The sequence below is a fragment of the Hippocampus guttulatus genome, chromosome 4 (assembly GCF_054856545.1).
Source record: "Hippocampus guttulatus isolate MCC_2025c chromosome 4, RoL_Hgut_1.0, whole genome shotgun sequence".
In the NCBI taxonomy this organism is placed as follows: Eukaryota; Metazoa; Chordata; class Actinopteri; order Syngnathiformes; family Syngnathidae; genus Hippocampus; species Hippocampus guttulatus.
The window spans coordinates 7,806,870-7,830,033 of NC_141264.1; the positions used below are offsets into that span (position 1 = coordinate 7,806,870).

Sequence of the window (23,164 nt, forward strand, 5' to 3'; positions counted from 1 at the left end):
AAAAAGCAGATCACAGACATGACACCAAACTAAAGTCATTTCAAATGGCAACTTTGTGGCTTTAACACTTAAAGTAAACAAGAAGAAATATGTGGTTTAACAGTTGTCTCGACCAGGGGTGCCCAATAAATTCTCGCCTCAGAATTGAGCAAGTCCATATATATATATATTTTTTTCCTTCTGCTTGTGATAAAACAAGACTACCACGTTTTACTTGATTTCTTTGAACGTTTCTTCAAGCCAGAAAGTTGCCATTTGAAATGACAGTTTGGCGTCATGTCTGTTCTCTACAAAATTCAGCAACCACATTTTTTTTTTTTTTGCCAGGAATTGGACCAGTCCAGTCAACATTCGATAGTCACTGTTGTAAATCTGAATAAAATTAAGCAAATTCACATGAACACCCAATGTGCTACTCCCACACCTAGTGTAAGAAGACAAACAAGGTAACAAGTTGTACTACATGACCAAAGTTTTAATGGTACACTACTGCAGCAGTTCACTGAACAGTACCGGATGTGCTCGTGCAGACCTCGATGACACTGACGAGTACGCGGCAACGGAGCGTGTGCGACAGCATCTAGTGCAGCGGGGTGTTTCAGATCTGGGATGACTCCAACCACAGTGAGGCGTTCTTCACTCGCACATGCTGAGAGTCCAGCTTCAGCAGGGCCGACACAGCCTCCTCGATCTTTGACAGCCACGCTCTCTGGACAACAAACGTTCCACACGCAAGTATAGTATGAGGTTCACGCCTAAGGGGTGCTTTTCATGTCACAGAAAAAAGATTAGGCTGGAGCTTTGTTCATGGGGACAGTCCAGTTCTACTGCAATCGCTGGAATAAAACACGATCATCATCGCAATGGCAGAAAGGTATCCATGAATAAACAACAGAGTACTTTATCCAAAACATGCTGAGCTGGAAAGAAACAAACATGTCAGCAAATCTCCACAAACAAAGTGTGCCGGTGAATGCAAATGAAGACAAAAGATTCCAAATCCTATCCCTGAATTTACCTTGGAAGCCTCTGATGCAGCCTGCAGGACGAACGCACCAATGCACTGCTGGTAGCGGTTCTGGTGCGTGATTATAAAAGAATGAGGCAGTCCTGATGCTTTAAAAGAATGACAGACAATGATATCCATTAAACGACAAAAACGTCACAACCAGCCTGATGCATATCGACACTCTTTTATTACTTGAGGCATTGAACTGATCGATGTTCCTGAGCTGGAGTCGGTCCAAAGAGACGGGCTGGTCGAGAACCGTGAAGGTGCAGCCTTCTTTTAGCAGCTGGTCCAGCTCCGGGTTCTGCGCCAAGCGCAGGGAGTTGGCTTCCGGTCCGATGGACCTCTAGGCACAAAGAAAATGTAAAGTCATGTTATGAAAAAAAGGGTTCAAATAGTTTGGGATTTTTCATTATTGTTTCATTTTAGTTTTATTTGACTTTTGTTTTTTAAATTCAGTTTGTTTTGTTAGTTTTTAATTCATTAAGTGACACAAGTGAAACAAACACATTCCTTATGTAAAGACATGCAGCAATACCAAAATGAGCACAATGAACACTGAAAGACAAAGTATGATATTTGCGCTATAAATATAGCATGTTCGTTTCAAGGATTTATTTATTTATTTATGGTCGTTTTAAATGCATTTTTGCTGATTTCGTAGCTTTTTTTCTGCTGGTTTTTGTCGACTATAACTTTGGTTGAGAAGGATAGCAACAGGTGAATAAAGCTCAAAATTCTCCTGGGTTACAATAAATGTTCACAGGTGAAAGAAGAACAGATGTCAAGAAGTTCTCGAGTGGAGCTGTGGAACGCTACCTATGGAATAGAATGTCAAAGTGACGACGACGCGCCTACACACCTTCTTGTTTCTCTTTATCTTGGTGATGAGCAGGAATTCGTCAAAGAGGAACACGTAGACATCGATGAGCTTGGCATTTTCTGGAAGGGAGCCAAAGGAAGACGGCGTGAGAGCCCGTTCAAAACGCTCGCCCAAACGTGCCCGAGAAGCAGAAGGGCAGACCTATGAGCACCAGTTTGCCTTCGTGCAGCAGACTTCTGTGAGAAATGAGATTCTCCAGTGTCATGGGCTTCAGCAGATGCTTCACGGTCTGATGAAAGAGAAGCAGCAGCAACATCAGAGCTGCAAGCTGACATTTTGTGACCGTATCACATCTGAGTTTCTTGTAAGAAGACACAACAGAATGGGCTGGGAAAAAATGAAGAGTGATATCTGAGGTCACAGCCTGAGAAGAACAAGATTGGATCATGTCATCGGTATTATAAATACAGAATAGGGCTGAATAATTTAGCAAAATTAATTTAATCTTTGAAGTCAAGATGGCGCCCGAGTAGGCAGCCGTCAGCAAGTGCTCTCATGAGCCTTGCTTTTTTTGTTATTTTTGTGTTTGTTTTGTCACTTTGTGTTTGTTGTTACGTCGTGTGGACCTGATGTGGACTTTTTTCAGCATTTTTTGGCCACGACATTCATCAAGGAGGAGACTCTGTGCTCGGTGGTTGCGCCTTCTCGGCAGCATGGGTATACCAGCACTGTTTTTGACTGGAGGAATGTCGGCGCCATTTGACTGTCGTTGCTGGACAGTCCCGGGGCGCTTGTGTCTTGCGCCTGTAATGGGCAGCATTTTTCACAGCCCCGCTTTGTTCAGCGGAGAGATCGGTGCTGTTGAACGGTCTGCGGCTGGATGGATGTAAGTCTTGAGGAGCCGACGATGAGAAGAAAGGAGCGTTAGCGCGGAGCGGATTTGGAGCTGGGAGTCGCGGCTTGGAGTTTGAAGCGGATTACGTGGGACAGGAGAAGTGAACTCATCTCTTTTCGTCAATGGACGCTACAGCTTCGTGTTTGCTTTCAAAACTTAGCTTGTAGCAGACGTGTGCACATTTTCAGCATGACGTCTCTGATCCACTGGTGAAAGGACACTTTGATCCTCTCCTCTTTCATCTAGAACTGCTTCAGACAACAAAGTGTATGCAGAAAAGTGGTGAAGATTGCACGACTGTCTGTGTCCTTTGTGTTGTGTTGTGTTATTTTTGTTATTTTGACTTCAAAATGGCGCCGCGAGAGTGGCTGCCTTTCCAGCAGCTCCTATATTTTGTTGTTCTACTTCTTCCTTTCATAACTTTGCTGCTGTGAATTGGGAATTTCGAGACTAATAATGGTTTTCTTCTTATCTTAATTGCAATTTTTTTCCCCCATGAATATTGCGATTTTAAAACGCAGTTGTTTTTTTTCACAAGCAATAAATTCGTGTCAATTCCAATCAACAATATCAGATTTATTCTATACGTGTTCAGCCCTAACAACGAATAGGTTTTCAAGAACTAATTCGAGCATGTTCCAGGAGGGCCGTTCAAACGTTTCCAGTCGAGACGACCGGCGTTCGGCATCACCGACCTCGGGGATGAAGGCCCGCTTGTCCCGCTCCCACACAGGCAGCCACACCAGCGCGTCTCTCAGCTGTTTGACCTTCTGGTAGTTGTCCAACCATTTCACCTTTCCCTCCAGGTCACCTTGGAAGGAAGACAATGACACTATTCACCATAATTACTTTCTACGACTACTGTAGTAACCGGGTTCCAATTACACGGGAGGTTCCCACGAAGGTTACTTGAGCCGCCGCAAAGACACTCATCCGTCTGTGGAGGCCTTTTTATTTTGGTAAGCATTCATTACTTTGCCACTGTTGTGAAAGTGCTCGATATATTAAGATGTATTTGTATTGTATTGTCAAAGCAAAGAGTCTCGTTCATCTCACGCTTCTCCTTCAACACGGTTTTGCCTTGGTGATAACAAATGGATTTCTTTCGGTTTTTAGCACCACTTTTCCCCTAAATTAAGGAGCAGCCTCAACAAGGGCTGAACAACGTGATAGAAAAGGAGAACATACAGACGTGATGGGAAGCAAGACGGATTAAATGCAGCCTGCTTTTTTTAACGCTCATAAATCAATGTAACATTTTATTTAATCTGCTAATATTTTATTTTATAATGAAACAAATTAGATAAGTGAATAAAATATACTGATAAAAATGTAAAATTTAAAAGATGGCTATACGAATGCAGCAAATATACATGACTCTTATGATGTAAATGTTCATTGGGCCAGATCAAGATTGGAGCGGCGGAACAATCGTCAGATTTATTTTGGTTTGTTTTTTTTAAATTTATCTTGAGTGAAAATATTTGACGCGAGCGACCTTAAGAAAGTCTTCCACGAGATGGTGGGTGGCAATGAACGTCACAACTAAGTGTGAAGGTATGGCTAACCTGATGTTTGAACACAAATGGTGCGGCAACACAAGAACACAGAGCATATAACAATTATTACAGGCATACAGTATACTATTTATGCACTGCAAAAAAAATGTTTACAACAACTTAGCTGTGATGGTCTTTGTGTTTCCTCATCATCATACATTCAGTATGCATACAATATGCTGACCCTTGGTGGCCAAGGCGCACATATCAGAAGGAGCAGCACAATGTCCACCGAGTTGAAGCATGAAATCATACTGCAAAACTGTTTGTTTTACTGTACATATTTATGTTATTACTGCATGTCATTTCTCTTATTAAAAAGAAAAGCTTAGAGGGCTGGATTTAACGGCAGTACAATTCATTGGTAAAGGTTGATTTGCAATATGAATGATGGGAGTGATAAGCATCGCCACGGATCGAATGAAACATGGCCGTAGTGTTATGGGTTATTTAACTCGTTCACTGCCGTTGGCTTCTATGGCGTTCATCGTCATCAAAGTGTTGTCTTTCATCCACGTGAAGTGAAATTCAAGTTTATCAACTACTGTAAGAGAGACCAGATTCCTGTAGATGGCGGCAGTGCAGCGCTTGCAATTTCAAACCAGCACAGCTTTTGAGAAGAAGAAAGTTACATGGGGGTGTTTTGGCTTGTCCCGTCAATTATGAAGGAGAGAAAACGCAACAACGGGGAGGTCGGACACGATTCGGCATCTCACATTCCAACACAGTATGGATATGGATAGAACAAAGGGGTTATGTGTTGCAGTAGTTGGTAGCAAGTGCGTTTTTGATCCTAAAAAAATGCTGCTATTCATGTAGTGAATGACGAAAACCATGTTTAAAAAAAAAAAGCCACTGATGTTCAAATCGGGCCACTTGTTGAGCGAGTGTCGCTCACAGTGCATTTCATTGTTGTTCATCTGTGAATAAGTTCTTTTGTTCCAGAAGCCCTTGTTTTTGTGGTTTTACAAAATCCCGGGGCCATGTGTCAGTTTTCAAAATCCAATGCGGCCCCCTGAAAGCAAAAGTCCGCCCACCCGTGCTTTGGATGTCCTCGTGTATTTTGGTCCATTTCGATCGCATTTCAAAATATCGGCGTGTCCCGACGTGTTGGCTCGGGATGGTCGCTTGTCAAACACTGGTGTGAGACCACGCTGATAGATTAGAGCCGACTAAGCTTATAAAAGACGTACTCCACCTACCTACAGGACACTCCTTGTTACTTCACCAGAGCAACTCTGACCTTCTTTAAGGGTTATGGGAAGTACTGCATGCAAATCAGCCTCTGCGAGGTGTGGCTTTTTTTTTCTTTTTTTTTTTGCTCAACAGAATAATGGCTATCCTGTTTGGAGCACAAACATGCCTTCCTAATCAGCAAGTTAAAACGGGTGAGGGCATGGCACCTGAGGTGCATTGGTCAATTCACCTTTTCATTAACGAGCACTTTCCAGGAATGGCGGCAAGCCTTACAAGAACGCGCACGTCCTTGAATGAGAAACCGATCCGTCGTTTGCTCACATATAGACATGTCCACTTGCTCCGCTATCGCCTGCGCATCCTTGCTTTCCTCCTCCGTGCGGAACCTCCTGGCGATGTTCCGTAGGAGCAGCGGGTAACGGGTTAACCTCTGCAACGGCGCCACCAGCAGGTCGCGCAGTTGCAACCTGCGGCATTGGTTGTTGCCCTCGCACCACTGCGTGGCAAAACGCAGAGAACGGCAGAAGCAATGCAAGAGGTGAAGAGGTGATGCGTGACATCATTGAGAACAAATAGGAAGTAATATAATGAGAACATCGGCGGGATGTTTGTAGCTTTCCTCTCAAGGTGCTTTCAGAATTAGAATACTTTATTGATCACCGGGGGGGGATTTGTGAGCGATGACGCACATGCACAGTGTAAGTGCCCTCGTGTACCTTGACGTAAGACCCAAAGTCCTCTCTGGGCTTGAGGCTGTCCAGATAAAGCAAAGCTGTGGAGTAGTTGAGGCAGTACTTCTGCAAGCAGTGGCATATGCTCTGCCGGAAAGCCTGCCAACAGAGCAATTCCACATCAGCTAGTACACGGCAGATAAACGCATCATAAAAGCAGACGTGGGTAGCCTCCCATTAAAGAAAGAAAACCACCCTAAGTTCACTGACAAAAGAGAAATTAGCATTGCAGTATGTCTGAATTATGTGAAAAAAAAAATTGAGAATCAAATCTGGCCTGGCTAAAAAATATTGGCGCTGTAGCCTTAAATTAAATTGTAACAACAAAAACTGGATGACAAGGAAGCCGTGGCCAAGCGGGTTTCCCATGGTGAAGGTCTTCACCATGGGAAACCCGGTTCAAGATCGACCTGCCTGGACACACAGCCGCAGTGTTCTTGAGCAAGACACCGACCGACACATCAAACTGATTCCCGGGCACTCAAGTTGGCCCCCTGCTCAAGTGTTCTCCGATGGCTCAAATGTCATGTACATGACAAACCAAGATGGTTCTTATTTTCTTCTTCGATGAATACTTAATGTCCCTTTTGTCCCTAAGCTGACAACACAAGCGAAGAGTTATTTGCGCCGGGAGAGTGCTTTGTTGGAGGTCTGCTGTCTAATTATGTGCTATTGTGGTTGCAAAGAAAAAAAATGTATGCTGCAGCGCGGTTGGACATTTGTGCTAATCTAAGAGAATTGTTAAGCCTATAACGCCATTCGTATCATATTTGATACATGCAGTTTCATTATGTAACTCATTCTTTATAGTACATTAACTCATCTGTATCAAATTTGATACTGCAGGTTTAAAATATGATTTTCCCCAAATTTTCCGTTTTTTGATGTAATCCACATAATGCTTATAATTGTCCATCCATCCATTTTCCGAAGCGCTCAATCCTCACAAGGGTTGCTGGAGCCTATCCCAGCTGTCTTTGGGCAGTAGGCGGGGGACACCCTGAACCGGTTGCCAGCCAATCGCAGGGCACACAGAGACGAACAACCATCCGCGCTCACACTCACGCCTCGGGACAATTTAGTGTGTTCAATCAGCCTGCCATGCATGTTTTTGGAACGCGGGAGGAAACCGGAGTACCCGGAGAAAACATGCAAACTCCACACAGGAAGGCCGGAGCTGGAATTGAGCTTATAAATGTGATACAACAAATATCTACAACAAAATAATATGGCAAAAATATTTTTGTGGATTTTGTTATTTATAACATATATTATAAATGTATACCTTTTAGCATAAGGACCAATCTTAGGACGATACAGCTCATCTTATGGATACCATCAGGTTGTGCAAGATCAATGTAGGGCTGTAGTCACGAATGGTATGTTCTCCAAACTGACAACACTCATGTCTGAAATAATTTGAGCTTGTCTAATTGAAGCTTTCTCCTTACCAGCAGCCTGACGTGTCACGTAATGATTTTTCTTTTTTCATCATCCACAGCTAATTATTTCCAAGCAAAGCAAGTAACTGCTGGCACGCAGTTCCTCATCCCTCACTTGAATGCTGTGTGGCATTGTTGTCTGGCTGCCACACCGTGTCAACTCATCCCGTGGAAACTTAACGCATGTGGCTGACGTATTTGAATAGAGTCCATGACATCAAATGCTTTAGGGAGAGGCCCGTGAGAAGCCATGAGTCACTGCAAAGCCTTTCTTTGCTATGTGACTCAATGGGGGCATTTTATTTGTCAAGGTTGAGCTGCACCTACTGCTTTGCCTAGTGAAATCAGAATTTGTTTTGGTCCAGCAAAGAGAAAAAAAAAAAGTACATTCTGGAAATGTTGATGTGAAATGTTTGGCTAACATGGAAGGAGATCTAGAAATGAAGGAGTGACAGTGGACTGGCATCTTACGTTGCTCAAGAGCTCCAGCAGAGGGGCTCGGTTACCATCGGCGATGTCCAACGAGTCCTTGATGACGCGCAGCAAGTTGTTAAGGAAACCAAAGCTCACCTGCAATGAAAGACATGGCGTGACTGTCCAGTGGCGATGCACTTTATACACATTACAAAGAAATGCCTGCTGTTGCATCAAGATATCTACTATTTCTTTTTTAATCACAATCAGCAAATGAGCGGTAAATCAAAGCCCGAATTTCCATGGCATCCATCGGGGGTGTCTCACGCGCGACATTGCGAGTTACGGATGGTCTCGACATCTCATGTTGTTTCTGAGCTGAAGGCGGCGAGTGTTGCAATTATTTTTTTGACGAACAAAAGCCAGACGCCACACAAGAGACTGATAACGTGACGGCTGATGATTTATTGAAGTGATACGTGCAACGTTATCGGGCCCGTCTGCTGTGTTGGCGTTTGAGCTCACCAAGCAAAGCTCACTGAGGTTCGCAAACAGCCTCCAGGCGTCAATGTCAGCCAGGCAGGTTCTCATCTGAAGGTTCGTGAGTGTCGCCAAAAACACCTGAATGCAACAAAAGAGTCCGACGGACAATCGGCTTAGACAGACAACCAAAAGACTTCAGCATCAGGAATTCAGAGGGGAAAATGTAAAGAACAAAGCGGCAGGTGTCGGGTTTTTATTTCGGTTTGGTGTGTTTATTTATGCTCATGCGTGCGGGAGGAGCCATTGTGTGGTGAAAATCACCTCTTTGAGAACCATGAGCTGATCCAGGAAGTAAACACACTCGCTGGTGAACAGCTCCCAGATGGCCTCTTGTCTTTTAAAGCCCAGAGGGTCAGGGGGGGCGCTCCACTGGGACGACTGGTCCTGCAGGAACTCTGCTACGGAGTAGTCCTGCACAAAAAGTACCGAAAGCGAGCACGGTTCATGCTGAGAAATTAGTTTCAAGATCGAAGTGACAGAATGGCAAGAAAGCGCTTTGGTGTAAAACATTGATCGCATTCTGTGATGTTTTTCCCACCGTGGGGATCCACTCAAGCGTGCGTAGTGCGTAGTGATATTTATACGCTGCAGGGTTACTGCCAAGAAAAGCAGGTTCCTGCACAAACTTGTTATTTCAGAGTAGCAGGTTCTATTTGGATTAGAAATCTGGATGTGTTATCCTCTCAATGTGAATAATGCATCGAGTGAAACAAAAAAAAAAATCCCTCGAAGCACAGTGAAGACATATTTACACAACAAATAGCACGGTGCTTCGGCTGCTGCTGACAGAGGCCATTTCTCACCTTATATTTCTGAAGGTCACAGTTCCGCCAGTCCTGGATTTGGACTGTTGAGAGATATCCTTCAATATCCGACACCGACGTGCCTGTTTGGGACTTCCCTTTTGTCTGAAAATTAAAAAGGCATAACTTAAAAAAAAAAGTGTGATGTTTCTTTTTCAGTGTGTGCGTTAACCAAAGCAAAAATGCGGTAGCGTGCGGCTGTGCGCATTCTGGCCCAGTCTTGCATGATCAAAAATTAAACGAATCAATTTGGCTCAACGTCTACACTGGGCATTTCCCCCAATTGCAAACTCTGCGAGAGGAAAACGGGATGAGGAACCATATTAATCTGCTTTGTTAAATGGGTCAGGGAACAATGTTGAAACCGCAACAAACACACACACGCACACATCAAAAGAAGCCGTGAACACAACAGCTGCTAAACCACAAATAAGACTTACTGTGCTTCGCCTTGAAAAAGGCCACTTTGACTTCTTTGTGTCTGCAAAAACACACAAAAGAGTGACGATCACAAAGGGAAATGAGTGTGAAACAAAACAATGCGCTGGCAAACTGTAGTTACAAATGAGTTGGCCGATGTGAGAGAGCTCCTTGGTGTGATGGGATTGAAAGGTGACAAGATAAAAATGCTTTACAAATCATGACTCAAATACATCTGGGGACACTTTTAGCAGCACGCACCTCTGTTGTATAAATGCTAAAGTCGACAGCTGCGATGATTGAGTGATGATCTTAACTGGCAGATTAAGACGAGAGATATGTGGACTGACATGTTGTGATGAAGCATATAAGTGAAAGCTATCTTTGGTATTCTGACCAGACGGTGTGACAAAGTACAGTACAATTTTTATTTTTATATACATACCAGAAAAGTTGTTTAGTATGTCAGCTGCGCCATTGGATACAAACAGATCTCCGGGTGAAACATCCAAGCCAGGTAAACTGACCACGACGGAGCTCCGCCTCCTTTCCTCCAGCCTGAAGTGGACAGAAAAACTACCAGTAAATGAAGAATGAATTGTCTCATAACTCAATAACGTAATGACACAAAAAATGATTCATGCCTTTGGATTCGTTTTTGTAACATTTATATAAGCAATGGCGCTTTGATAGAGACAATACTTCCTGTACGTCAGGAGGAAATAACTAAATTCCATGTCATCATTCTTCTTGAAATGCCAGTGAAATGCCATCTGTGCTGCGCAGCCAATTGGCCATTTACAACACATGCGGGGGGGGGGGGGGGGGGGGGGGCAAAAAATAAACACCAAATTGTATGTTTCTGGCCTTTTGACAGTGCCAACCTTGTCAAAGTTTCACTCCATTTGTGTCAAAAGAGACACACGACGATTGTGGAGCACTTCTCATCCTCTTGTTCCCTTTTCAGCAAGCTACCAAGGCATGTGGGGGGGGGGGGACCCTCCCACAGGTGTAGCAACAAAGCTCATGGTGTTAATGCTGCTGTGATTAAGGGAGAGATAAACCTGAGCATAGAACAACTCAAGTCATTGAGTTGTGCTGTGCAGTCAACGCCACTCACACATACCAACAGTTTGGGTTTGGTATTCTTTATTATTATTTTTTTTTTTTACATTTCCACAAACTTCATAGTTTCAACTTGCAAAACATACTACAATGTGTTTTTTTTAATTGTCCCACTGGAAAGTGTGTTAGGGCAGGTGTCCCCAACCACCGGTCCGCGGACCGGCATTTGGTACCGGGCCGCACAATAAGAATTGACATTAATTCCGTTGTATTTATGTTGTAATTACCCGATTCTCCGTTACATCCGTCTGTGTCACGCTTGACGCGCGTCAAACCACGCTTCTCCGTCACGTGAATGATTACGCTAAAAACAAAACGCCGGAGTTTGCTAAATGAGTAAAATAAACTGCTGGAGATCGCAAATGACGGCGGCCTTAAAAGTACGTTTGAGACAACAACTCTGCTGGTGTTCTGGATTCAAGTTATGGCTGAATACTCTGAGATCACCACAACAGCACTGTTGCTATTTGAGTCGCGGCTTGGAGTTTGAAGCGGATTACGTGGGACAGGAGAAATGAACTAATCTCTTTTCGTCAATGGACGCTACAGCTTCGTGTTTGCTTTCAAAACTTAGCTTGTAGCAGACGTGTGCACATTTTCAGCATGACGTCTCTGACCCACTGGTGAAAGGACACTTTGATCCTCTCCTCTTTCATCTATAACCAGTGGCGGTTCTGGGGGGGGGGGGGGCAGTGCTCCTGTAGCACCGATTCTGGCCCCCCCTGTGGCCCCCCCTCCGAGCGCAGATTACGCAGTCGTGCCGAGTCGCGGACGCGAAAGGTGGAACCAAAGTGCGTGATTTAACATTCTAGTCGGACCCTTTAGTGCGCTGCGCCATTTAAAAATGAGTGGGAAAATGAGAAGCAGTCCGCAGAGAAGGAAATTACCACGACACGAGTGCTATTTGCGTGTGTGTGTGTGTGCGTGTGCGTGCGTGTGTGTGTGTGCGTGTGTGTGTGCGTGTGTGTGTGCGTGTGTGTGTGCGCGTGTGTGTGCGTGTGTGTGTGTGTGTGCGCGTGTGTGTGTAACTTTTTTAGTCTCCCTTTTTATTTTAATTTTTATTTAACAGGATCAATATATAAGACATTGCCTTTTAAAATTTGGATAATTATATGCATGTAAAACATCTAGCTTCAGTGTATTTGCAATTTTTGTCCCCGGCAGGCTGGTACCATATCATCCCCTGGCTTGAATATTCTCAACAGATGGACACGGCGTATTGTTACGCTTGCAGACATTTTAGCCCTCCTAATACTGTTTTTTTCTCATCACTGTAATGTTATGACTACAATTTCAAAGTCTGAAGAAATAAAAAGTCAAATAAGATTTCGAATCTGTCTTTTTAGCCCTGGGTTGAATGTGCCCCCCCATCAAAACCCCTGGCCCCAGCCCGGCCCCCTCAGTGAAATTGATCCAGAACCGCCCCTGTCTATAACTGCTTCAGACAACAAAGTGTATGCAGAAAAGTGGTGAAGATTGCACGACTGTCTGTGTCCTTTGTGTTGTGTTGTGTTATTTTTGTTATTTTGACTTCAAAATGGCGCTGCGAGAGTGGCTGCCTTTCCAGCAGCTCCTATATTTTGTTGTTCTACTTCTTCCTTTCATAACTTTGCTGCTGTGAATCGGGAATTTCTCCATTGCGAGACTAATAAAGGTTTTCTTATCTTATCTTATTTCCGACATGCTAGCTGTGTGAGGCGTGGGTTTTGTGCAGCAACGGTGACTAAAATAAAATTACGAAGTAGACTCGACATAAAGCACACACTTCAGGTGTCATTGTCTCCTATTACCCCGAGATGGGACCGCCCGGTTGCAGAAAATCAAGCTCGGGGCTCGCACTGATTCAGCATTGTGGTGAGTTGACATTTTCATGCACTTTGAATTTGCGTTGTATCGTATTTTGAAGGCATTAAACATTGCCATAGCGATCAGAGTGTTGCGGCCTCGTGTTTATTATTATCTCTCGAAAACACCACAGTGTTCATGCTGCTCTTACCATATTATTTTGTAGTATTTATCCGCCACACCTTAAATGCCACTCCGTGAAAATATTGTCTGACGTAAACCGGTCCGTGGGGCGAAAAAGGTTGGGGACCCCTGTGTTAGGGTACCTAAAGGGTGATGCTGATTGCCAGTCAATCACAGGAAGGTGCCACTACATGAGCAATAACCGACTACTCTGTCCCTCAATCTATCTACACAGCAGCGTGCCATGTCGTGACAGCTGGCCAGTAACACTTGACAGCTCTTGTGTTTTCACTTCCGAACACCGATAAAGATGTTCCGGGCATCAGAACTGATGAAAGCAGACCATTGTTTCAAGTACGCTGTAAACATCCTTCATTAAAGCGACTTCACTGAACGTCAAACCCATTGCAAAGCTCCACTTAGACACTCTAGTTAGTGTTGATGACAACAAACGTAAGAGGAAGTACAAGAACGACGGACACCCCTGGCTCGCCTCGGCCCGTGATAAAATGCAAAACAGCAGTGGCCCTTTTTTTTCCCCCCTTCCTCGTAGCACACAAAGAGATCTGAGGTTACATGTCTGCAGTTGAGCTTGCTCAACTGTCAAACAAGCACAAATGCCCACAGGCGGGAATCAGAGCACTCGCGTAGGTTCGTGGCATTCGCCCTAGTCAAACTTCCACATTGATCCTTTCAGGTAAAGTCATACCAAATCAACTTGAAAGGAGATGATAGCGGGTGGGCAGCAGCACACAAGCTTGCAAGAAGGGCACCAACACTGCCCGCAAACCAGGTCAGAGCGTGTGGGCGCGCCTCATTGCGCAGCATCCTCATAATGACATGCTGTTGCTTTGTGCCCAATCAGAAAGCCTCCTCTGTGTCCACTGAGGGCCCTTGTGAAAATGGGCGCTTTGTCCCTTTGCGCTACAGGAGAAATAATGATGCACGAAAACAAAACTCGCACCGCCGATGCCTTTGCAGGGCTCGGCCACGGGAAGAGGCGTAGTGTGCCAACGTGTAATTAAAGAGACAATAGCTGCCTAATTACCCTGCCAGGCAACAGCCCGGCCGCCCATCAGGAGGGGTGTGGGTGGCACTAAGAGAAAACGGCATTAATGAGGGTTTGTCTCGTCCGCACATAACCATGGGACTCTCAAAACTTAACTGCGCCCCACTAACCAAGACAGGAGTGACAAAGAAAGCTCAATGGGGCTCCTTAGCTCAGAGATCCCCCCCCCCCACCTCATGTTTGTTGACGGGCACCCAATGACATCAGGCAAGGCCCGAAAGTGTTGGAACAAGATGGGGCCGATTAGGTTTTTGTGCCGACGTCCAGTCATAACAGAGCCAGCTCGTCGGGACAATTAGAGACTCTTCAATAGGAGGGAAGACGGCTTGTGTTCGTACATGCCTCATATTAAAAAGGGGTCGCCTCAAAAGGCAGGGGGGGGGGGGGTGATGCTGATTCAGCATGCGAAACACTCACCTATTCGGGTGTTGCTCCTTCTCCTGCAAAAAAGAAAATAATCATTACGGTAAAATGAATAATGCAATCAGAGACAAATTTCAAGATCAAATTTGAATGACCACCAAGTTTCAAGCTTTCAAATAAATATATCCCCTTTTTCTTCCTTTTTTTTTTTTGAATGAATATGCCATTATTGGGGTAATTAAGGAAAAAAAGTAACAACCCCTTGCAAAGTGGGGACAAAAAAAAAGACCAAAAGATTTATCAAGACATGCGCCAATGCTTTTTCATTGGCTCACGTGCCAGAAAACAGAGTTTGGTGGAAATCACTCAAGTATTTTTATTTTTTGCCTAATCCTACAAACAAACACGAAGAAAACAACCTTGCCAGAAAAAAAAAAACCCTGCGCTGGCTTTGTCTTACAGTGCACTCGGCATTCCACAGCCAACGCAGAGTGCTCTTCTTGCAAATGTCGCCATTATATCACTTTCAAACACGTTCAAATTTGAAACACCGTTTTAAGTGGTCGCTCAGCTTCAAAAGCTTCACGCTATCTCAGGAGAATGCCCGCACCCCATTGAGAATGCGGCGGGTTGAATAGCAGGAGCTGATGAAAAGATCTGCCATTATCTTCTTCCATCGCTCACTGACCCCTCCATGATTAGGTGACTGCTGACTGCCGCGAACGGGGGCCCAGGGAGAGCACTTCCCAGGCCTCGGCGAGCAGCGGGCTCGGCCCGAGCTGTCAGTGCATGTAACTGCTGATTCATTGGCTGTCAAAAGCTTGCACTGTGGATGACCACCGCAGGGGGCAAGGAAGAATGAGCCCGATCGGACTTCCACAAGGAAGGAATGTGTAACAATTTAATTGACAGGCTGGGGATTAAAATCCACACCGGAATACACCACATATAGCGGCTGGGGTCTAATGATGGCATCGAGATATGGGCGGGAGAAGTAAATGAGAAGTAACCTGCATTTTTTTTTTAAAGGAAACATGATGCTCTCCCCACCCCACCAGAACTGAAAACAAATCCCAGAGGTCTTATGAACATGCCTGGAACATCATCTGATCAAAACATACTCATGATCAAGAAACTCCTCTGTTGTGTGACAAAATATTTTTTTCACTGTTGTTGATGGACAGTAATAATGTGTGAGAGATTATGTGTGAATGACTGCTCCAAGTGAAAAATGTTCATGTAAAATTGAAAATCGGTATTGTTGTTTCGGTAAATATTTACATTTTGCACATAGAAAACTGATCCATGATTCCATGTTGATGAGAGCATTAAAACGGGAAAAAAATAGGACAAAAAATTTATAAAAGGAAATTTAGAAACGATAAAAAATGTGTGAGTAATCACGATTATGAGTTAATTATGACAGTTGCGTTTTTAATCACGATTAAATGTTTTAATCGTTTGACAGCACTTGTTAAAAGCAATTTGTGTGTTAAGTTGCTGGTGACGGAAAGAACTCCAACATGCAGTTCTTCAATTTGAAACAATGCTTTTAAAAAACATTCGTCACCTGCAATGATTTCCACTGCACTGGCAGCAGAGCTCAGCTATGCCGTGTGCAATGCTCCCATTTCATGGTCATAGTATTTTTTTCATCTATCTATGCCAGAGATGTAGTGAGAGGCAGAGCAATTCAACTAGATGGGAGAATGTACTACGAACCTGTTTCTCCACCTGTTGCCATTCATACAACAAAGTAATGGCTTCCTGCGCGTAAATCAGCCTTGTGTTCAGCTAAACAGTCCCAAGATTCCACACCGAGTACATTTGTGAGTAAACTGAGACGAGATTATCATTTCAGTGTATGTATACTTTGGGAGAGATTTGTTTGGTGTTTGTGTCCTGAGACTTTTCAAATGTAAAATAAGCATCTCGAGTCAAAAGTTGGCAAAGGCTTGGCTAGCAGTATGGCTGGATTATGCTAATTAGTTTCATGTCCCATGCACCAGTTACGGTTAAGCCATAATTACTTTTAGTGTTAGGGCGAAATTTTTTACTGCTGTAGGAAGAGAGACTGCAATTATAATTTTTTTTTTAAAAAAGACAGCCTACTGATGTCACCAACCAAAGCGGTTGACCCCACCATTTTTTTACATACAAAATAAGCCACCACTCACCTGTAATTCACTATCGGGAAATCCAAAACCTTTCATAACAGTAGGATGAGCACTGCGACATTGTGGCTTCATGGAAGCGATACCATTGTCAAAGGTCTTTGATCTATGTGATCTGGTTCTCTGTCGGCCACAGGATGAAATTGGCGCATGCTCATGACAGATCTGGCCACCAGCGGCGAGGGGAGACTTTACTCTGTGTAAAGGTGATGACAGGCATGCCGTGGAGGGCTCCTCCTGGGTACTCCCCATCCTTGCAGGATCCTGGGGGTCCAACACGGGACGCCGGGTGCTCCTCATCCTCCTCAAGGTCGGAGAGGTGGAGATGCGGCCGGGAGCCTGCCGATCGAACTGGAAGAAAGGTGCGACCATGCCATCACGATCAATCAAAGGTGGATGCCTCAGCTTGGAGTGTGTCCGTGTGAGAGCCATGTGCATCAACACTGGACTGCTGGTTTGACACTCCTTGTGCTCAAAAGGCTCCCGATCCGTTTGCGTCTCTGCATTGACCACACCTGCGGCGACCACTTCATTTTCCACCCATTCAATGTAACTCCAGTCCATCTTCTTTTCAACATTCTGGTCTTTGTCTTTCATCACATCATGCTTCATTGTAGACATTTTAACCTCAAAGGCATCGTAGTGCAGCAGGTTTTCAGAAAGTGTGAGCTTTTGGGGCCTGGATGCTTTGCCTCCTCTGATTAAAAGGTCAGATCCTGCGGCATTCCAACACAATTCATTGCCCAGACCTCTGGAGATCCTGGGGAATAAAAGTCAGGAGAAGGGGGGTTACTCGAGTCAATTTGTAGGCAAAACAGAAACTGTCTTAAAGGCCCACTATTCTTCTGAACAGGACGTTGTAAGGGCACAGAACATTCAGAATTCTCGTGAGGCAACTCTTCATGGTTACTTTGAACAAGTCTTCTAAACGGTGGCAGAAGGCAACCAAGTGGATTACAATGTTTATTTCATCTGACGATGGCGCGACACAAAAAGAGTCTCAGTCCCAGACAGGGTTGCATGCTCGCATTTAGTTCACTGTGGAGCGTTCTCCTTGCAAGCTACGTCGAGTCAGTTCCACGGCTATTGTCGCCACATTATCCTTGTTTCCTTTCAAAGCGGGCCACCTGCTACGGGCTCATCCACGAGGCAACAAAGGAACTCCGCGACGTCTTCGCAACGCGTCACTCACAATCAGCGCTAATGGACAATCGGCGCGCCCGGCACACGAGCTCATTACAGTGCAACCGAGTCAGGTGTACTTACATACGTGGAAACGTAACCGCCGACACGCGAACCAAGTGGTCGCCGGCGGGTAAAGAGAGGAAACGTGACCGGGGAAGGGGGCGTCCAGATCCGCTGGTAAAGCCCGAATCAAATCCTCCCGAAGATGAAGTCAAAGAAAAGGGAAATAAACCGTCTCCGTGCGTCTGTGGTCATCCGTCAAACGAAACGACATCAAAAATGAAGAAGCAGGGGCTCTTGATGACGTGAGGGCGTGGAGACTTAGGCAAGCCAAGTTGGTGTAAGGTGCGTCTGTACAGCGCCTGTATGGAAACATCGGGATGTACCGTGAGCGCGCACGCGCGCTCATTCAAGTACAGTATAAACTTGATTGTTTGCTTCTTCAATCAAGTGCTAACCATAATCAGTGTTACTGGCACAACTTTCCTTATTATTATTGAAAGGCTTTTTTTCAAGCGGTACCAGTGCCAGCTGCAGTGCAGCAGTTGAAAGAGTTGCTCTTAAAACAAGCGTTTAAAAATGTTTTTCTTCACTGATTTAAACCAGCGGACGAGTGTTTTTATTTCAAACACGTTCAGCAGGTGACTCACCTTGTTTGTGTACAATATGGCCACTAGGGAGAGACGTAGGTCAAGTATTAAGACCTGTTGCAATGCTGGACTTGAGAAGCTTCATATCCTAAAGTACAAATAGGATAAAACAACAATCCACATTGAGTCCCCCCCCCCCCTTTTTTTTTTTGGGCTTGTCCGGTTGGGAGTGACCACAACGCGTCATTCTTCTCCATCCAAGCCTTCTTCTGCATCCTTCTCTGTAACGTATGCCCTCACGTCTTTCTTCGCCACATCAGTCAAACTTCTCTTATCTCTTCCTCCAGCTCTGTTGCCTGTCAGCTCCATCCTTATTATCCTTCTACATACCCGTTATCTCTCCTCTGAACGTACCATCTAAGTCGGGTCTATCTAACTTTGTGTCCAACATATCTAACATCTAATGTGGTCACCCCCAAATAGAACTCTACCATTGTCAGCTCAGCCAAACAAAAAACAAAAACAAAAAAAAACTTTATTTCATCAGTCCTACCATTTAGCAAAATAGTTTCCCTTCATGATCACTGAATCATGCATCTGTACTATTTAGGCTGCATATATTAACACATCGGTGGCACAGTGGATGCCTGCTTAGCGGGTCCGCCTCACAGTGCAGAGGTGCAGTGTTCCGAGCTTCCTGTGTGGAGCTTGCATGTTCTCCCTGCACCCGTGTGGGTTTTCTCCAGCTACTGCGGTTTCCTCCCCCATTGCAACAACATGCATGATTTATTTGACTTATTTATTCATTTTTGCAGCAGCACACACCTGCTGAAAGAAAATGTCAATCATTGTCCCATAGTGCCCTCAAATTTATTTAAAAAGTGCAAATTATGTAAACAGGAAGCACAATTCCACAAAATTCAAACAATATTAGTTATGTAACCACACTTGCCCCACTAACACACAAAAGAGGCTCCAGTTTGTGCGATTGCCTCTTGATAATGCCAGCTTTTACTGTGTATGCCGACATTTACGATCACATCCACATTTTAAGAAGTGACAAGTGAAATATCAGGTAAAAATAAGAATTGTCCTCTAACAAATGGCATAGATGAAATTATCATTCACTTCCCCAAGTGCAAAAATCATACAATTTATGTCCTTTTGGCACTGACCAGAAATGTTGTGTTATGGTATATCGGACCCCAATGCAGAGACTAAGATGGGAGCAATTCAGAAAATAGGTCGGTTTATTTTACTTCGTGAATTGTCAGGCTCTGAAGATAGGAGGCTGGGTGGCACAGTGGTTGGAGCATTCAGGTAAGGCAACGCAAGACCTCAACAGTAGGGGAGACAACAAATTAGAATCCAAAAATATACAAAGCACAAGAAAAAGTGGTCTTCCAAGCAGGAGTGATTACCAAGAATGATGGAATATTCCAACAGAGGTTTGGAGTGAGGCTTGGAGTCTTGCCTGTTGCTGGATTCCTTGCGGAGAATCAGGTGTGCTTCATTTTGCTGGAGGTGGAGCCACACACCTTGCAAAAACACAAGAAGGGAAACAGAACACCAACACTGAGCCCTAACAGTAACACTACCTACCCCTTCGAAAGCCTCCACCCGCCACCCTATGGGTCCTGTCGGGGTGCAAAGCGTAAAAGGCATCCAGAAGACTAGGATCCAGACCCAGGGAGCGGATCACCCATGAGTAGTGATGGATAAATGAAAGCCACTGGGGTATTGCTTCAGCTAAAGGTTCATCACTCAATGCTTCATTCACATTACTGTAGTTCTCTACTGACACCTGCTGTACAGTGGCAAGTAGAGCAGATAAAATCGCGAAATGCTTTTAACTATGATGAAAGAATGTGCCAAAATTAAAGCTTCATGAAGCATTGAGGCTCTTCAGCGAATCGGTTTGCACATGATTTTATGCAATCTTGCTTCATTTGGTCTACGGTGCCATCAAGCAGTAAACTGTATGCAGAATGAAATAAAATTGTAGGTGTAACAGTGACTAAATGACCGTAAGTAGCAATATTGCAATTTTAGCAGTAGGTTTCTAGTGCAAATATGGAATAAAAATAACAGTGAGAACAATGCTTATGACTGAACAGGAGTTTAGAACTGTCATGATTGAAGGAAGCTTGAACCCATGACCTTCTGTTTGGAAGTGTTTTACTCCATCAACTGTGCCACAAGTAGGGGATGTTTAAAGGCTAGTAGTGGCAAGCTTGAGAAGAGAAACGCAAATGATGGACATTCTGACGGGGGCGCTCCGGCTTCAGTCTAACAACAGGTTAATGGTAATCACTATGAACCAATGAGGCGTCTATGGGCTTTGGGTGGCTCTCGATTTCTTGTGGAGGGAATGGCCGAATGAAGACAATGAGTAGGGCAAAACATGCTCCAAATGAACTCTGGACAGTTTTGACCAATCTATGTGAGGATTATGCAGGCCCAGCACTATGGGGAATGATCTGAGGGACTCAAATAAAGTAAGATGGTTTCACTATGGGGCGGCCCGGTAGTCCAGTGGTTAGCACGTCGGCTTCACAGTGCAGAGGTACCGGGTTCGATTCCAGCTCCGGCCTCCCTGTGTGGAGTTTGCATGTTCTCCCCGGGCCTGCGTGGGTTTTCTCCGGGTGCTCCGGTTTCCTCCCACGTTCCAAAAACATGCGTGGCGGGTTGATTGGACGCTCTAAATTGTCCCTAGGTGAGAGTGTGGGCGTGGATGGTTGTTCGTCTCTGTGTGCCCTGCGATTGGCTGGCAACTGATTCAGGGTGTCCCCCGCCTACTGCCCGAAGACGGCTGGGATAGGCTCCAGCACCCCCCGCGACCCTAGTGAGGATCAAGCGGTTCGGAAAATGGATGGATGGATGGTTTCACTATGACTGAGGACAATGGGACAGTATGGTAGGTAACAGTAGCCAATGACTTGCCATTCAGAGCAAAGATTGTCTTGAATTTGGGAAGGGCCCAAATGGGTGATGTTGCACTGGAAAACAAAATCAGTCAATAAAATTGTCTTCAGCCTCGAAGTCCACAAGTGCCAATGAGTTAGAATTGCATGGAACAGTATATGTCAATTGAATTCTTTGGGCTTTTAGAACAGATCCGTACATTTTACGGCCAAATAGCCTGCTCTTACTGGCCCGCGAAGAGTTGCTTGAAAATTGGAAAAAATAAGAGCTACTTTCAAAATTTTCCATAGTGCATGGACTAAAACAGCAGTACTTTTATTTTGAAATCTATTTATAGTGTGCGTGCGTCGTTTACGTACGGGTACTCTCTCCAAGTCCATGTGATTAGCACACGTCATTGTAATGGTAACCCTTCAAAATGTTCGCCCATGCCAAAAAACGAAAGGTGGGCCCTGAATGCCGTGGTTACAAGAAAATATGGACCGTTAAATATTTATTTACTGAAGTCAGTACAGACTTTTGACTCAGGCTGGCAAATATGCAAAGGTTTGCTAGCGAAGCCAGAAAAACAACAAGGCCATTTTACCAAGCTACACGCAGCCCAGGGAGCAACAACCAGGACCAGCTTTGTGATAGGCCACAAAATCGCTGTCAGCCATTTTGGGTGGCAGATTTTGTTCGAGTGCTTGATGACTCTGCAGTGCTAATGTGGCCATCAAATCCAGCTACAGATCCTCTCTTACTGATGATCATCTGTCTTGTGTGCTTCACGTTTCCACCTCAAACATTCAACCTGCTATGATGCACTTGTTGAAGCTCAACAGAACGGCCAAAAAAAAAAAAATCATGAACAACATACACACACACTTGTAAACCTTCACTGCTCAGTGAGGTAGGGGCTCTAGTAAAGCCCCAAATGCCACTGAGTGGCGAACAATTGCGAGTGTTTTTGTTTTCAAAGATAGCAAATGTTGCATTCTCGTCAGGGTTCTTAAGGTAGCAAATGTTTTGAATACGTTCAAAAAGTTTGAAAATAACACTCACGAAAACTGTTGGCAAACGTTAGGTAAACTTTTTGTGAATCGTCCGTGACCTTGGACGAAATCTGACGTGACACGCATTTTTCTAATTTCGCCAACAGTCGCAATTGTTCGCCTCTCAGTGGAAAAGGGTAGACTCATCAAGTTGATGTGACTTTGAGAGTGACCAGTACAAAAGGGTGGAGCCGCCTATGTGGAGTAAAAATAATCGGATTGGCAAATACGTTCAAACGTACTCGCAAATACATTCAAGCGTACTTGTAGGCTAAATGCTACAAACGTAGCATTTTCTCATAATGCCACCGGGTATTGACTTGTGCATACATTGTGGGAAAATAATGCTCAACATATAAGCATGCACTGCAACCAATTCAGCCAATTAAGATAAAGAATGATTACTTCCTTAATTTTGGAACATACTAGTATTGGTTTGAATACAAAAGGTTCAAGTCCGTTTTTCCCCCTGAATGCCACTGCGTTTATGCATGCAGAAGTCAATATCTCATGGCATTTTGGGAAATGTGAAACGTAAATCAAGCACCGCAGACATAATAAAATTACAAATGAACAATGTTTACTCAAATAACTTGTGAACGTATTGGCATAGAGTAGGCTAAAAGCTTGAAAAACCAGCTACATCTGGAGGAATGCATTGAGTCTACAAGTACGTTCGAACGTATTTGCGAGTACATTCGGACGTAGTTTCCAGTCCTAATATTTTTATTATTATTATACATTGGCAGCTTCGGGCTTCCGTACACGTGCGCCCTCACTTAAATCTTGCCCGAGGGAGTCGTCCACATCGCTCACAGCAAAAGCCGGCCCTTGCAACAAGGCGTATTGTAGTGAGAAGAGTGAGGGCCTGCAGTGCTTGGCTGTGAAGGAGCAC

The 23,164-nt window shown here is 44.5% G+C and overlaps 1 protein-coding gene across 3 annotated transcripts; it reads right to left on the reverse strand.

Moving 5' to 3' along the window:
* Positions 1–454: 454 nt before the first annotated feature.
* plekhg7 (pleckstrin homology domain containing, family G (with RhoGef domain) member 7) lies at positions 455–23,100 on the reverse strand. 3 transcript variants are annotated; one of them, XM_086108558.1, is made up of 21 exons: positions 23,049–23,100; positions 19,732–19,848; positions 19,570–19,647; positions 18,371–18,458; positions 17,802–18,082; positions 16,539–17,295; positions 14,416–14,438; positions 10,282–10,394; positions 9,857–9,897; positions 9,417–9,521; positions 8,875–9,024; positions 8,596–8,691; positions 8,128–8,226; positions 6,200–6,313; positions 5,805–5,979; positions 3,423–3,538; positions 2,034–2,121; positions 1,872–1,951; positions 1,202–1,355; positions 1,019–1,116; positions 455–709 (listed from the first exon to the last, which is right to left on the reverse strand). In XM_086108558.1, coding segments are annotated over exons 5-21 (2,322 nt in total). In that variant the 5' UTR covers positions 17,804–18,082; positions 18,371–18,458; positions 19,570–19,647; positions 19,732–19,848; positions 23,049–23,100; the 3' UTR covers positions 455–598. The 3 variants fall into 3 exon arrangements, with proteins under 3 accessions (XP_085964684.1, XP_085964683.1, XP_085964682.1); XM_086108557.1 differs by lacking the exon at positions 23,049–23,100 and adding an exon at positions 19,913–23,042; XM_086108556.1 differs by lacking the exon at positions 23,049–23,100 and having other exon boundaries at positions 19,732–23,042.
* Positions 23,101–23,164: the final 64 nt, after the last annotated feature.

Bases quoted from the DNA above. Each gene is read 5' to 3' on its own strand.
- plekhg7 (XM_086108558.1), bottom strand. The intron at 1,952-2,033 runs GTCTGCCCTTCT...GCTCCCTTCCAG, and splicing joins AGGCAAACTGGTGCTCATAG to AAAATGCCAAGCTCATCGAT. The intron at 1,117-1,201 runs GTAATAAAAGAG...ATTCTTTTAAAG, and splicing joins CGATCAGTTCAATGCCTCAA to CATCAGGACTGCCTCATTCT.